Here is a 16118-nt window from a genome sequence, read left to right as displayed (position 1 = left end):
GTTGACCCCGATTATAACTCTCTCTTCCCCCACCTCCCCCCCAAGACTGTGGGACTGCACCCGGTTCTCCCCCGACCCCCCAAAGATTGTGGAGCTGACCCTGAATATTATCAGGGTAACTAGCATAAAACAACAACAAAAACTGAAATTGGTGGAAAAACTCCACAGGTCTGGCAGCATCTGTGAGGAGAAATCAGAGTTAACATTTGGGTCCAATTACCCTTCCTCAGAACGCCAGTTAACTCGGGAGAAACGTTATCTCTGATTTCTCTCTGCAGATGCTACCAGACCTGCTGAGCTCTTCCAGCCATTTCTGGTTTGGTTTCTGATTTACAGCGTCCACAGTTCTTTTGATTTTTTAAAAATTTAGCATAAAACATTACCTTGCATTTATTTAGCACCTTTAAAGTAGCTCCAAGTCCTAAAGCTGCTCCAGGGAACTGTAATCAGACAAACTTTCGCACTGAGCCACATGAGGAGAGATTCAATTGGATAACCAAAAATTTGGTCAAACAAGTAGGTTTTAAAAACTGCCTGAAATAAGGGGAGAGAAGGGGGTGGAATGCAGATGCAGCCAATGGTGGAGCAAGCAATTAAAGTCAGGGCTTTGTGAGAGGCTTGTAGAACTGTACGATATACATAGATGAGAAGAGGCAAGGCTGTGGTCAGATTTGGAAAGAAGGAAGAAATTTTAAAATCAAGTTATTGTTTAACAAGCAAAGGCACCAGATTTTGAGTGATTCTGCTCCAAAGCCAATATATCCTGGCAGAGCAGTCGATGTGATCTATATGGACTTCAGTGAGGCGTTTGACAAGGTTCCCCATGGGAGACTGATTAGCAAGGTTAGATCTCATGGAATACAGGGAGAACTAGCCATTTGGATACAGAACTGGCTCAAAGGTAGAAGACAGAGGGTGGTGGTGGAGGGTTGTTTTTCAGACTGGAGGCCTGTGACCGGTGGAGTGCCACAAGGATTGGTGCTGGGCCCTCTACTTTTTGTCATTTACATAAATGATTTGGATGCGAGCATAAGAGGTATAGTTAGTAAGTTTGCAGATGACACCAAAATTGGAGGTGTAGTGGACAGCGAAGAGGGTTACCTCAGATTACAACAGGATCTGGACCAGATGGGCCAATGGGCTGAGAAGTGGCAGATGGAATTTAATTCAGATAAATACGAGGTGCTGCATTTTAGGAAAGCAAATCTTAGCAGGACTTCTACACGTCATGGTAAGGTCCTAGGGAGTGTTGCTGAACAAAGAGACCTTGGAGTGCAGGTTCATAGCTCCTTGAAAATGGAGTCACAGGTAGATAGGATAGTGAAGGCGGCGTTGGTATGCTTTCCTTTATTGGTCAGAGTACTGAGTACAGGAGTTGGGAGGTCATGTTGCAGCTGTACTGGACATTGTTTACGCCACTGTTGGAATATTGCATGCAATTCTAGTTTCCTTCCTATCAGAAAGATGTTGTGAAACTTGAAAGGGTTCAGAAAAGATTTACGAGGGTGTTGCCAGGGTTGGAGGATTTGAGCTACAGGGAGAAGCTGAACAGGTTGGGGCTGATTTCCCTGGAGCGTCGGAGGCTGAGGGGTGACCTTATTGAGGTTTACAAAATTATGAGGGGCATGGATAGGATAAATAGACAAAGTCTTTTCCCTGGGTTCAGGGAGTCCAGAACGAGAGGGGAAAGATATAGAAGAGACCTATGGGGCAACTTTTTCACGCAGAGGGTGGTACCTGTATGGAATGAGCTGCCAGAGGATGTGGTGGAGGCTGGTACAATTGCAACATTTAAGAGGCATTTGGATGGTTATATGAATAGGAAGGGTTTGGAGGGATATGGGCCGGGTGCTGGCAGGTGGGACTAGATTGGGTTGGGATATCTGGTCGGCGTGGACGGGTTGGACTGAAGGGTCTGTTTCCATGCTGTACATCTCTATGACTTTAATAATACTCTCTTACCAAGTTATCCTGCATTCCAGGAATAAATATTTCTTGCACTTTGATCCAACATTTCACACACGGGAAAGTGATAATTCTAGTATGTTTCATTGATTCAGGGACTCAAATGGGGGAAACTGAGGAAGATGGCCGTGGCTGGTGGTTCTCAAACCCGGTTGAGGACAGTTTCAATGCCTTGGATCATGTGGAGACCTGCAAAGGGCTTGAAGAATCGCTGGAGACCATCTCCAAAGCCATGGCTGAATTAGGCCCATTTGATGGTATCATGGGTTTCAGCCAAGGAGCAGCTCTTGTGGCAATGGTCTGTGCCCTCAAGCAGAAGGGAGACCCCAGATTCCAGTTTGATTTTGCAATTCTTGTGGCTGGCTTTAAGAGCAGGTGTAAGCTCCATGAGCATTTCTATCAGGAGCCCATCGCTATTCCGTCTTTGCATGTGTTTGGTGATACTGACCGGGTCATCCCTGGAGAATTGAGCCAGGACCTGTCCAAATCCTTCGTCGATCCTGTGATTCTTACTCACACAGGAGGACATTTTGTTCCCGTCTCTGCTCCTCAGAAGCTGGTTTACTCAGAGTTCTTGGAGAGGTTTCAGAAGAAATAATTCGAGCCTCAACTAGGTTTTATCGTTAAGGCATTTTTTTACTGGAGATCTTTGAAATGTGATGTATTTCCATTTGCTTTAAAGATGAAGAAATAACCCCAGATTGTTCATCCAGAGGATGGTGATTATGGAAGAATACCCAATTTAACATAGTCTACCCATTGTAAGAGATCCTGAGAACTCGTCTGAATCCCTCACATAAATTTCTCCTGAATTAATCCTGGCCTTGTCCAACACTTGTGGGCATTTGATTTCCAAAAGAGTCACTGGACCTTGATCAGGATTGGGAACTCCAGCTCATCTTCCTTAGCACCAACCATGAATGATTTTTCTGCCTCCTTTGGTGTGAGCCATTGTCACATTGAGAGCACCTATCTTGTGCAAATAAACCATGTCATTATTTAGAAAAAAAGGAAAACTAAAGGACTAGACTTGCATTATTTTTTCTGTTGAATGTGAGAATCATCGGTAAGCCCAGCATTTTGTTGCTTGACCCTACTCAGCAGTTTTTACAACTGCTAGATGTCTCAGTGGGTTTTTTAAATTTCTTCTTTCACGGGTGTGCGCATCACTGGAAGAACCAACATCAGTTGCCCGTCCCTAATCACCTTTGAACTTAATGGCTTGCTCGGCCATTTCAAAGGACAGTTAAGAGTCAACGATGTTGCTGTGGATCTGGAGTCATGTGTCACAGACTGGGAAAGGATGGCAGATTTTGTTTCTTAAAGGACGTCAGTGAACCTGAATGATTTTTAAAACAATTGATGATAATGTCATGATCACCATCACTGAGACTGGGTTTATGTTTTTGAAAACTTGTTGCCAGTTTTTAGATCTTTTCTAATCAACTTTCTCAGGGAGATGTCTCTGGAGCAGGTAGGCCTTGAATCCTGGTCTCTTGGTCCAGAGGTAGGGACTCTGTCACTGTGTCTGGCTTTTAGTTTGTTAGTTAATTTGTGATGATACCTCTAGAGTAGGTTGGACTTGAACCTGCACCTTCTGACTCAGAGGTGGGTCTACTATTCTGTTCCAGATCTTAGAATTTAAATTCAATTTATATCAGCTGCCATGATCTGAACCCATGTCGCCACAGCATTAGCCTAGGCCTCTCGAGTATTAGTCCAGTGACATTACCACTGCATCACCATCTCCCTGTGAGTTTTCCACTCTCTTCTCCTTCGTGCACGTGGTCATCTTGAACTGGGCTGACTTGAACTCAAGGTGGTAGGAAGAAGCTCTAGCATAAGGTAGTCCAGCCACGCACCCTGATTCACTTTAGTTCCCATTAAAGTCACTGGCAGATCTATTTCCACCACAGCCAAATACTGTATCTGTGTTTCCAAGATGCTTTGTTCATTGGTGGTTCCCAAATTTTTCCCTTTTGACGCTAGAGAGAGGGAGAAATTGAGAGGGGGAGTCTGTTAGAAGGGGAGAAGGGCTATTATAATTCAGTCAGAGCCATCCATTGCCACCTCTGAATTCGCCACCTTGATCCCACTTAAGGTACCCTATGCTTGGTGCTCCCCGATTCCTACATGCCTGCATGCAATTCCCATGTGCTATGTTGTTAACATGCAATACCTCCCCTTTCCTCTCTCCATCAGCTCTTCACCCTTCCCTTGTGTTTTAAAAAATTCTCAAGGTCAGGTTCATAGGAGAGTAGTCTGACACAGAACAAACGACCAAGAGGCGAGTCTGCTAGAATATGGGCATTTTATTCCCCGCAGCGTCGCCAGAACGGGTCTGGCTTATACTCACTCTACATGTTACCAAAACTGGGAGCCGTCAGTTCTCGTAGAGCGGTTGCCAACAACCCACGCTCGGCGGTTAAACGTAACCCCGGAGCAGACTCACCGAACTGGAGACTTTTCCAGCTGATATACTCTTTTCCAGATATAAACATTCATGTGAACAGCAGAGCAAGGCTAAAAAACACATTCCATTCTGGTTACATACAGATAAGAAGATTCACACGGGACTAAGCAACACCTCCATTCCGGTTAGATTCACACATGTATTGGGACATAATTTTTAACCGTTTCACCACATTCCACTGCTTGGAATTTTACACCACACCTTGGCATTCGGATGCACCCCTCCCCTCCTTTAATAGCAGACTTTTCACCTCTCCCAAGACATCAAGGCTGTGTTTTGTTCTCCATCTAACTGGATCTGGCAGATTCTAAACTGATCCACTCTGAAGGACAGAAGATGGTAAACTAGTTTAATGAAAGCTTGATGTGACTCTGTGCTGTGGAGAGCTATTGAGTAATAATTGCCCCCATACACACCCAACTAAGGAGGTAAATTGTTTGGGGAGGGAGAAATTTGTGTTCATCTGGTCTCAACAAGGACACCTCATTGAGAATGACCGAGGCGCATCTGCTGGGTTGAACTGAAGGATGATCTAAATGGAAGAAGAAACCTCACTTGTCTGCACTGAAACTTAAAACAGGTCGGTAGATAGCTTTTTAAATTATCAAGATTATTTTGGATCATTGATGGCTAGAAGTTGAGGAACCAGTCAGTTGTGATCTATTAGAATGACAGGCACATCGGAGGAGCCTGCTCCTGTTCCTCTTGTTGTGAACTGCTGGTTGATGCGGTTATTCTCACCCATGGCTGGCACGTTGCACCAGCCGGTTTGCTTGTGGGTACTCTTCCCCATGAACTAACAGATCATCCCTCTTGCTAGGTCCCAGGCTATGTAAGCCAGACACACTGCAGACTCTGAACAGGCACATCAACTCTTCCTTCTGTCTTTGGCTCCATTTATGATGGATTTATTTGGAAATGGAAGATGACAGGAAATAAACAGGGACCCCCAGAGAGATACCTGCTAACAACCTAACAGCAGATGGCTTGATGTATTGAACAATAATTTAATATAAAATCAAATGATTCCTATTAGAGTGACAGTCACTCAACGAGGTCATACCATCAATTATGGCAGAAGCAGAAACTTGCTCTGTTTGTAAAACACATTCTTTTGCAGTCATTTGACTTTGGTTTCTCCCTCATTTTAACTCTGTTCAGAACAGTAACAGAAACATCATCTCTGTGTCTACCCCATCAATTTAAAGAGCGCTATCATGTTCAACTGTCAGTCTTCTCTTTTCCAAATCAGAGCGGCAGCTCGATCATATAAACATCCACTGTTTATGTAACAAGCACAGAGTGGGGAGACTCCTGTTAGAGAGATTCAGATCAGAGCTCATTGTATAAACAGTTGTACTGTTATAAAAAGTTGTACATTTTCCCCTGTTTCTTATTTCAAACATCATTTGGCAGTAGATGGTTTGGGATGTCCGGATGTGGTGAAAGTCTCTAGTACAGCACCTTTGAGTGCAGTACAAAGTCCCAGGATGCTTTTCAGAGTCACTATCTGAGAAAAATGGGCGCCGTAAGAAAAGAGGAGCTATTGAGCAGAAGCCAGGTTGAGGAGCTGCTTTCTCAGGAGAGCCATAAGGGAGGCCACAGGGACGCTGAGGCAGAGCCCTGAGGGAATCAAAGGGCCTGAATGGAGTCTTGCTGTTTGGAGTTGCTTGAAGAATTGGGTCTGACTACTTTGTGCTTTTGCAGCTTTTGAGAATTCCTTGTACTCAAATGAAGTGAAGGAGTGGGCGGGAGGAACATTGTCCAGTGCTTGTAAATTTCCCTCATAATTGCAAAAATAACACGATGATCCTGTCGGTATATTTGTTAGCCCAAAAGCATAAATTATGCTTGTAATTCTCAACAGTGGTGTAAACTGCAATTAAATTTTGCAAGTATATTTATTATCTAAAGTGTGGAATGGATCTAACTCCTCATGTCTTCTGATACTGTTGGTACCTGTTGCACAAGTGAAACACAGTCAGATTGTTGTTTCAATACAGTCACTTATTCTATGTGCAGTCTTTTTATTTCCCCATTCACTCTCCTATCAAAACCTTCCAGAATACAAGAAGGAAAACTTGGGCCAACTTGCTGCACACCTTCTGCTGGTTTTATCCTGTCACCAGCTGCGACGAGCTGTCCATAGGAATCCAGATTTATTTGGACACCTCATTCTCTTCCCCTTTCTAAATAAAGCACTTTAGTTCTGAGTGCTTGATACTTCGACTAAGATTAGAACAGCCCATGTTTTAGACTGATTGCCGATACAATGCCCACCACTTATTCCAGGGCAGCCCTAAACCCTGTGCAACAGAAATCTAACATTATAAGCATAGCTCAATAATTAGTGCTGTCATCTGAGTCAGAATGTTAGGAGTTCAGTCGACATCCCAAAGATTTGAGCAGAGCATCTCTCAAACCCACGACTTCTACCATCCAGAGGGCCAAGGGCAAGTTCCTCTCTAAGCCACTCACCATCCTGACTTGGAACAATATCACTTTCCCTTCACTATCACTTGGCCAAAATCCTGAATACATTTCCTAACAGCATTGTAGGTGTAACTACACCACATGGACTGCATGATTCAAAACTGTTCACAACCATGTTCTCGAGCACAATTAGATGAGTGCAAAAATTCTGGATTTGTCAATGAAACTCTCAACCTGTAAAAGAATTTGAAAAAACATCCGGTTTCAGTGCAGAACTGATTATTGATAGTGCAGTCTCTCGGATCATGCAATACTGAGGTCCTGTCTACCATCTCCGATTTATCCCATAACTAACAGTATGAAAACAGCCTATGTGGACACCTATCTCATTGCTATTTGTGGACTTGCTAAGGGCTGATTGTTTGCCTGTTTCCTGCCATTACAACAATGACTACCCATCTAAACATAATTTCCTGTGGGTGTGAAAGGTTCCACAGAAATGAAAGTTCTTTCCTATAGTGAGTAACTGGATGTTTTGGTATATTGTCAAATGCTGCAATATTTCCTCTTGATGGCCTGGTAAACCTGGTGGAGCTGGGGAAATGGTGAGGCGCATGTGCTGAATTCATGGCGTTTCTTAGCAAACTCTGCCCAACTGGCATTCCTGGCATAAGTTCGCACAGCGTGGAGGCAATGTTGCTGGTTTATCACTCTACACACTGGGGAGATTCCCAACTGGGCAGGGCTGAACATTGCAGAGACATTTCATTTTTAGGTGCCACGTGTCAGGCAGTTGGCAGAGGGCCAATACACTGATTTCAGAATTGGGTGGAGATTTGCACTTGTCTCTCATTGAACCCAGGGATGCTGCGCAGTAACGGATGGTAAATCCTCAGGAATTACACGGGAAAAAACAACTTGTTTTATTGCAAAAAAAAACAATCCTCCTGTTAGTCATCTTCCTCCGCTATCAGCACCTGTCATCTGCTGCTTATGGCTGTAAAAGCAGCTGCTTTTTGTGTGAGATCAGCGACTGAACATTCGTTGCTGAATGTTAAAATAATCATCCTGTGAATCCGGTTGTAAAATAAATTGATGCAGAACATGAACTGTTAACTTTGGCAGAATTTGAGATGTAATTAATTCTAAATTAAATCCGGTCACAGAATGAGCATGTCACGCATGTTTGGGGATATTTTGCTCAGATGAAATTACGTGTTAAATTTTGCAAACGTTATTTGACAGTATCCTGGAGGAGAGAATTGGATGCGCTGATGCAGAATCCACCCTTACAGTCCCCCTCCTGATAATTTAAAGTTGTTCTGCTAACAGAAACTTGAATTAAATTTCTCCAAAAGTTCATTTGAGCTGCTAAAATAAAAGCAGTATATTAACTTGAAAACTTTTTTAGTTATCAGATAATACTAATTAAACAGCTACAAATTAGGGATAGAATGTATTGCTTCGTAGGTTTTAAATAAATTCAACATAGTACGATGAAATGCTGACTCTCCTCCCCTTCTCTTGCTTTACCAGTATCCTCATTGCCTGAGGGTTGCTAATTATGGCATTTGCCATGATTTCACTCTGGGGCAAGGAAAGAGAGCAGCTCCCAGAACTAGCCCACCTAGTACAGGATATGAATGTAGTTTCCTGGTGTTACTCTGTACCATACTTTAGTCAACAGAATTAACGAGCCCGTGAGCCCTTCCCCAACACCGAATTCATAATACCAGGAGGGAGAAGATGCAAGTTTAAAAATAGAATTTGTCATAAAGTTTTTTACTTCCCTTCTTCCTGAAAACTCCCTATCTCTCACTGTTTCTCCCCAGTTTGATGCTTGAATTACAGTTTTCCTGTTGCTTACACAGTACCTGGGACATTCCTCAGAGTCAGGAAGTTTTGGGTTCAAGTCACAGTCCAGAGGAAATTTTCAGCTGACTGTTCAGGATTGATGAAGGTCCTGCATTCAGATGAGTTGTTAAACCAAGGCCTTGCTTGCCCCCTCAAGTGGATATCAAAGATCATATGTGTCACCATCTGAAGATAAAGGGTATTTTGTCCAGTGTTTATCCTTCAATCAATGTCATACAACAGATTAATTGGTCGTTAGCACATTCTGTTTGCAGGACCTTGCTGTGCACAAATTGCATGCTGCCTTTACTCCATTACGATAATTACACTTCATTTGGCTGTCATTGGGATGTCCAGAGGTCATAAAAAGCACATTGTCAAGTGAATGCAAGCATTTCTCTCCTATATAGAGCCATCGGATGAATACACAGTCCTGTCTTATTCCAGCACTAAGTGCAATTCATTGCAGCAGTACTTGAACTTTGCTGTCCTCCCCTCTCCCTCAGCACTGTAAGCTGCTGTCAAGCCCATCTAACCTTGAGTAAGATGCAAACACCTGGCAACTGGTCTGAAAATCATTTGGATTAACTGATTATCTGAGAGATCTCCTTGTAATATGAGTGCTTATAATAATACATTCTTAGGTTTCTCTGTTGGCAGAAACTAATACCCACTTTGTCCAAAATCTCCAGTTAGACTTTTGATGCTGTACAGTGAGTTCGTAAATAATAATCTCCCAATCACAAATATAGTAAATAGCTTCTGAACACTGTAAAAGATCTTGGCTGTTGACAAGTTCTTGGAGCATAAGAGGACCTAACTGTACATGGTCGGTATTTCTCTGCTCCCATATTTAATTCATTAGTCACCTACTAACCAGGTAACAGATGTTCTGTGTGGACTGTTCTCTCCAGTGATCAGGAATGGGGATATTTTGTCATCCAGGAGATGACATTAAAATGGAGTGCAGCCACCGTCCTATCCATAGTGCTGCTAGAGCATAACTTCAACCTGTTCCTTTTGACATGCTGTTGCTAGGCAACTGCTTCAAAGCAGTTCAGCTGAATGCACTTCTGTCACAGAAACAAAACCCAAGTATTTTACTGCTGCCTGTTGGGGAGGGGATGGGAGTGTGTCCTTCACCCTTCCAGGATTTTCATTGGAGGGGGGAAGAGAGTTTTTTAAAAATCTTGAAATACATGCACAATTCTATGATTTTTCCATCTTATTAATCCGCAAACCCCAAAGTCCATATCCAGACTCACACCTAGCCTGGTTCACCCATCAGTCGCTGTACTCGCTTGATGTGGATTGGCTCCTGTTTTGGTAATGCTTCAAATTTAAAATTGCTCATCCTTGTGATTGAATGACCTTGTCCATTCCTTACCCCTGTAATCTCCTCTGACTCCAGAACCCCAATCCAATCTGTTTGCACTTTCCAGATTGTGGATTGATATTAAATTTTGTTCCATAATTACTTATGGAAAATATGTTGAGATGTTATATTAAAGGTGCTTCTTTAAATGCAAATTATTCATGCTACTTTACTTCATAATGAACTGATTATGTTCCTTCTGGGTGATCTGCTGCTTGAAGCCTCTCTGTTATTGAATTGTTGCTGTGCAGAATTAGATTGTTTGGCCCATCATACTTGCAATGGCTCTCCAGAGAGCAGTGCACCTTGTGCCATTCCCCCACCTTTTCCCCTGTAACTCAATGCACTTGTTCTTATCAGATAAGACTGTAATTTCCTTTGATTAAACCTGCCTTCACCATGCTGTCAGGCAAAGCATTTCAGACCCTAATGACTGGCTGCATGGAAAAGGTTTTTTACTTTGTTCAATTGACAGGTCCTTCTGACCTGCTTTGAAAACTGTCTCACCATCCCACATACTTTGCCCTCCAAGGAAGAGTTTATGCTCACTCCTTGACGGAGGTGAGTACTGGGGAATGAAGCATTTTTCCACTTTCAATATCCTGTGTTAACATAAATGCACCAATTCGGGTGGAGAACACTCAGATTTTAAAAAATACTGTGGATACAGATCCAAAGAAGAGTTGTATTGGATTCAAAATGTTAAATCTGTTTTTCTCTCTCCACAGATGCTGCAGACCTGCTGAGTTTCCCAGCACTTTGTTTTTATTTCACGTAGATAACAGTTTGACACAGTGTAAAGGTACTTAAATTCTACATTAACAGCGCATAATGAGCCCAATCTCAGAGTATGTAATAGTGCAGCAATGTAGTAATTATTTCAATTTCTCATACCGACCATTCCATACCTATCTGAGTGCTTCAAGTTGATGGCTGACTGTAGCTACATGCTCACCAGAACCTGGATAAACAAACATATTACACACGGATACAAATGAGACTTCCATCCCAGCTTTTGAACTCTGCCTGGAACAGGAATGCTAATGTCCAGCTTGCACTGAGAAAGGAGGTGAGTTTGGGTAGATTTTTGAAAGTGGGAAGAAAGATGAGTTCAGAGGAAGAATAGCTAAATGCTGTACTTTTATTACAGTGGATGGTCTAATTGGGTCTACATTAGAAGCTCAAGGAAACATTTCCCATGTTATTTACAATATTTACCAGTAACTTGGGTGAGGGAAATGCCAAGTTTGTAGATGACACAAAAATAAATGGGTAGGCAAGTTGTGAGGATGAAACAAAGTCTGCAGAGGGGTATAAACAGATTAAGTGAGTGGGCAAAATCTTGGCAGATGGAATATAATGTGGGAAAATATTAAGTAATGTACTTTAGCAGGAAGAATAGAGAAGCTGATTGTTATTTAAGTGAAGAAAGCTACGGAGAAGAGAGACATCTGAGAGTCCTTGTGCATCAATCTCAAAAAGTTAGCATATAAATTCACCAGGTAATAGGGAAGGCAAATGGAATGTTGGCCTTTATTTCAAAGGAAATGGAGTATAAAAATAGGGGGTGGGTGGGGGGAAGGGAATGTCTTGTTAAAATTACACAAGGCACTAGTCAGATCATAGCTGGAATACTGTGAACAGTTTTGGTGTCCTCACCTAAGGAAAGATATACTGACATTGGAAGCAGTCCAGACAATGTTCACTAGATTGATCCCAGGCTGGAGAGGTTTTCTTATGAAGAGAGGTGGAGTAGGTTAGCCATGCACTCATTGAAGTTTAGAGGATTGAGAGGTGACTTTATTGAAACATAAGATTCTTAGGAGGCTTGACAGAGTTGATGCTGAAAGATGGTTCTCCTTCCGGGGGACTCTAGAACCAGAGGACATAATCTCAGAGCAAGGAGTTACCCATTTAAAATGGATATGGAAGAATTTCTTCACTTTGAGGCAAGTGAATCTGTGGAATTCTTTACTGGGTAAAGTACATTTAAAGCTGAGACAGATTTTTAATCAGAGGAGATGTGAGGAAAAGGCAGGAAAGTTGAGTTGAGGATTATCAGATCAGACATTGAACAGTAGAACAGAGTTGGCTCAAGAGACCTACTATTGCTTCTATTCTCATGGTGTTATGCTGAGTCGATGGATGGAAGAACCTCTAAGGGGAAGGGTGGAATGAATGAAGTGACTTGAAAATCAGAATTGCAAAGCTGATAAATAGATGTGGAGAGTTGAGAAAAGAGTGGGATTTTGATGGGACACAGGCCTTTGAGATCTGAATCAGTTGTAGGTTATATGGATTTACCAGTACAAGTATTGGAAAGGTTCAGGTTTAAGGTGATGAAACCATCAATGTGGTGTTCCATAATATAGGAGTTGAGGTTAGTGACTGAACCACTGGTGGATAGACGTGGTCTTGATGATGGACGTGTTATCTTTGATTCTCATGTCAGACTCTGAAGGTTGTGGGGCTTAAATCCCACTCTGAACATTTGAGCAGAAAACCCTGTTAAGTTTTAAGACAGTGCTGCACTTTAAGAAGCTGTCTTGCAGATGAGAAATTAAACTGACATCCCACCTACCTTCTGAGGTGAACACAAAACATCCCATGGTCATTATTTGAAGAAGAGCTGTGGGTTTATCCCTCAGCCACTTTCACTAAATCAGATTACCTTATCAGATCAAGCTATCATCAAATACCATTAAACCAGACAACAACTCTGGTTGAATGAAGAGTGCAGGAGGGTATGCCAGGAGCAGCACCCATCATACCTTAAAATAAAATGTCAGCTTGGTGAAGCTACCAAGCAGAACTCAGCTGTGTGTCAAACAGCAGAAGCAGCAAGTGATAGACAGAGCTAAGTGATCCCACAAACAACATACCCAATCTAAACTCTGTAGTCCTCCTCCATCCAGTTTGCAAATGGTGGTGGACATCTAAACAACTCGCTGAAGGGGGAGGCTTCACAAATATCCCATCCTCAGTAATAGAAGAGCCCAACACATCAGTGCAAAGATAAGGCTGAAGCATTCACAGCACTCTTTAGCTAGAAATGCTGAGTGGGCAATCCATTTTTGCCTCCTCCCAGTGGTCCCCAGCATTACAGGTACCAGTCTTCAACCAATTCAGTCCACTCCACGTGATATCAAGAAATAGTGGAAGCTCTGGACACTATCCATGGGTCCTGACAACATTCTGGCAATAGGACTGAAGACTTATGCTGTAGAACTTGCTGCATTCCTAGCCAAGCAGTTTCATAACATCTATAACACTAGCATCTACCTGACAATGTGACTCACCTCCTGATTCCCCAAAGTTTGTCCACCATCTACACCATTACTGGTTAGGATTGTGTTGGAATGCTTCCCAATTGTCTGGAGGAGTGAAGCTTCAAGAACACTCAAGAAGCTTGACGCCATCCAGAACAAAATGACTCAACTGGCACCATATCCATAAACAACTGTTCTTGCTACCATGGATGCTCAGGAGCAGCAGTGTGTACTACCTACAAGATGCACTGCAGAAATTCACCAAAGATCCTTAGAGATCACCTTCCAAACCCATAACCACGTAAGTTCATCCTTTTTTTACATGGGTTCTGAAGCTACTCAGCAGTTTTTGATGGTTTCAGTCCAAACAAGTAGCTAAAGAGGGAAACAGAATCAGCATCTAAGATGTGATATTAGATTGTAATTTTATTACCTTTTCATTAATAAGTCCAAAGGCCTGACTACTTTGTGTGATAATGTGCAATATTTTATACTAATTAACCTCAACATTGTAGTTGAGTTAATTAGAAAATAGACTCTCCAGAAGTATAATTCAGATAATCTATTTTCGTACACAAGTTGTCGTTTCTTCATGAAGATGATTTGAAATAAATTAAGCTAATTAGATGCTATGAAAATTGCTTTCCATATTCATTGTTTCTAAATTATTTGACTGCTTGTCCAACACTTAATCTTAGATGAGCAAAATTTCTTCCAACTCAGTCATGTATTGGAAAGTTCAAACCTATTATCTTCAGTCTCTTTTGCAAAATCTATGCTCGAGCCACATCATTCCTCTTCCTGGCTACTGTCTGAAACCAAACCAGAATATTCACAATCTTGGGTGTTGAATTTGACCCCCTAAGATGAGGTTGCTATAAGAGATTGCCATCACTAGGACTGTCATTTGTACTGCATCCCCATAGTTTCTAAATAGCTGAATTCATCATCCATGCCTTTCCTTGTAGACTTGACTGTTCCAACCGGTCTCTCAACTTCCATAAACTTAAAGCTAATTGTAAATTTGTTACTTGTATTCTATTTACCCATCACCCCAATGCACTCTGATTTATTGGTTCCCAGTTAAGCAACACCTCAATTTTAAATTCTCATTCTATGATCAAATCCTTCTATGTTCTCCAATTCTGCCCTCTTGTGTATCACTGATTTTAATTGCTTCATTATTGTATGCTGTCACATTACCTGCTGTGGAATTCACTCCCTAAACCTCTTCAGTTTTCAGTGTTTTCTTCTTCCTTTAAGGTGCTCCTCAAAATCTTTGTCTTTGTTCGAGCTTTTACTGATATCCCTGAATATCGCCTTAAGTGGCAGAATGTGAAGTTCTGTTTGAAAACGCTCCAATTCTGTGCTTTATAGGTGTTATGCTATTTTAAAGTTGCTGTATAAATCTAACATTGTTGGTTGTGTTTTTTGACTTCATACAGCCAGATGTTTGCAGTTTAATTGGAACACATTACTTCTTTTTATACTTTATATTAACAATATTAAAAAGCCAGGTTTTACGCAAAATTGGAAACTTGGCTTCCACACATGTAGCCTTGATAATAACAACTTGAGCTATTCTGATACACTTATCGAACACTAAATGTTCAGGAAAGAGAAGTTGTACTGAGCACTGAAATCAGGAAGTGTCAGTGTGACAGTTATTGTTGAACACAGAGTGAGCCCTATAAACAACAGTGAAATTAATGATTGGTAAAATAGTTTCTGGTGCTATTAATTGGGGCAATGTTTAAAGAGGAAAGTTTCCCATAAAATTGCACTTTGTTTAGTCTGTCTGATTGCTCAGATAGAGCCTCAGTTTAATATCTCATCAAAACCACATCTTACAATAATGAGACAGTGCTTCAGTTCATACTGTCAACTGTGGATCAGTTGAGGGGAGATCATTGTGTCGTGGTGAATTCACTGAACCAGTAATGCAGATGTCAGTCTAATGCTCATTCAAATTCAGTTAAGAACTATATAGAGTCACAAAGATGTACAGCACAAAAACAGTCTGGGATTGAGAACTAGTTTCATTGACATTGACCATGATGGCCATCAATTGAAATAAAACCTCATTTGGTTCACTGATACCCTTTGTCTTTACCTGGTCTGGCCTACATGTGACTTCAGAGTCACAGCAATGACTCTTAAATCTCCTCTGAAATGGGACTGCAAGCTGTTCAATTGAAGGGAAGTTAGGAATGGGGCAATAAATGCTGGCAATGTCAGTGATACCCACTTCCATCAAAGAATAGAGAAAAACATTGGCACCATCCTCACCTCTGAGGATTAATTTCCCTTTCTGGAGACCTGAACACAGTTCACATTCCATTCCTGAAGGCATGCTGCATTATCGGAGGTACTGCATTTCAGATGTGTTGGCAAACCCAGGAACTGTGTGCCCCTCTCAGTTAGATGTAAAACATCCCATGTTGTTAATTGAAGAAAAAGAAGTTATTCCTGTTTTCCTGAGCCAATAAGCATCTATGAACCAACATCACAGAAATGGATTCCCCAGTTGTGAGCCTATTGCTGTTTATAGACAATATGGAACTTGCTGCGTCACTTACATGACGAATACATTTCAAAAAATACTTAATTGGATATAAAGAAATTTGGGATTCCAGAGATCGCCAAGAATGTTTCATTCTTGGGTAGGCTATATCCTTGAGTCCAGGAATCTAATTTGAAATCAGAGCTAAGAGTCCTATCAACAAGAGTCCTAACCCATATGGAGACT

At 41.7% G+C, this 16118-nt stretch overlaps 1 protein-coding gene and 1 long non-coding RNA gene across 3 annotated transcripts in view; both read left to right on the top strand.

Moving 5' to 3' along the window:
• Positions 1-3267, top strand: part of ovca2 (OVCA2 serine hydrolase domain containing) — a 4227-nt gene extending 960 nt beyond the window's left edge. The window contains exons 2-3 of one of the 2 annotated variants that reach the window (XM_043718167.1): positions 413-418; positions 2084-3267. In XM_043718167.1, the coding sequence (XP_043574102.1) occupies positions 413-418; positions 2084-2563 (486 nt within the window). In that variant the 3' untranslated portion in view covers positions 2564-3267. Of the gene's footprint in view, positions 1-412; positions 419-2060 lie in introns of both variants that reach the window. The other variant, XM_043718166.1, reaches the window with a different exon arrangement.
• The window catches only part of LOC122563918, a 20722-nt gene extending 10472 nt beyond the window's left edge, over positions 1-10250 (top strand). The window contains exon 3 of the long non-coding RNA XR_006315775.1: positions 5888-10250. This is a non-coding gene — a long non-coding RNA (uncharacterized LOC122563918). The remainder of the gene's footprint in view (positions 1-5887) is intronic.
• The last annotated feature ends 5868 nt before the right edge of the window (positions 10251-16118 follow it).

The sequence above is a fragment of the Chiloscyllium plagiosum genome, chromosome 28 (genome assembly GCF_004010195.1).
Source record: "Chiloscyllium plagiosum isolate BGI_BamShark_2017 chromosome 28, ASM401019v2, whole genome shotgun sequence".
Classification (NCBI taxonomy): Eukaryota; Metazoa; Chordata; class Chondrichthyes; order Orectolobiformes; family Hemiscylliidae; genus Chiloscyllium; species Chiloscyllium plagiosum.
This window is presented reverse-complemented; position numbering and strand designations above follow the sequence as displayed.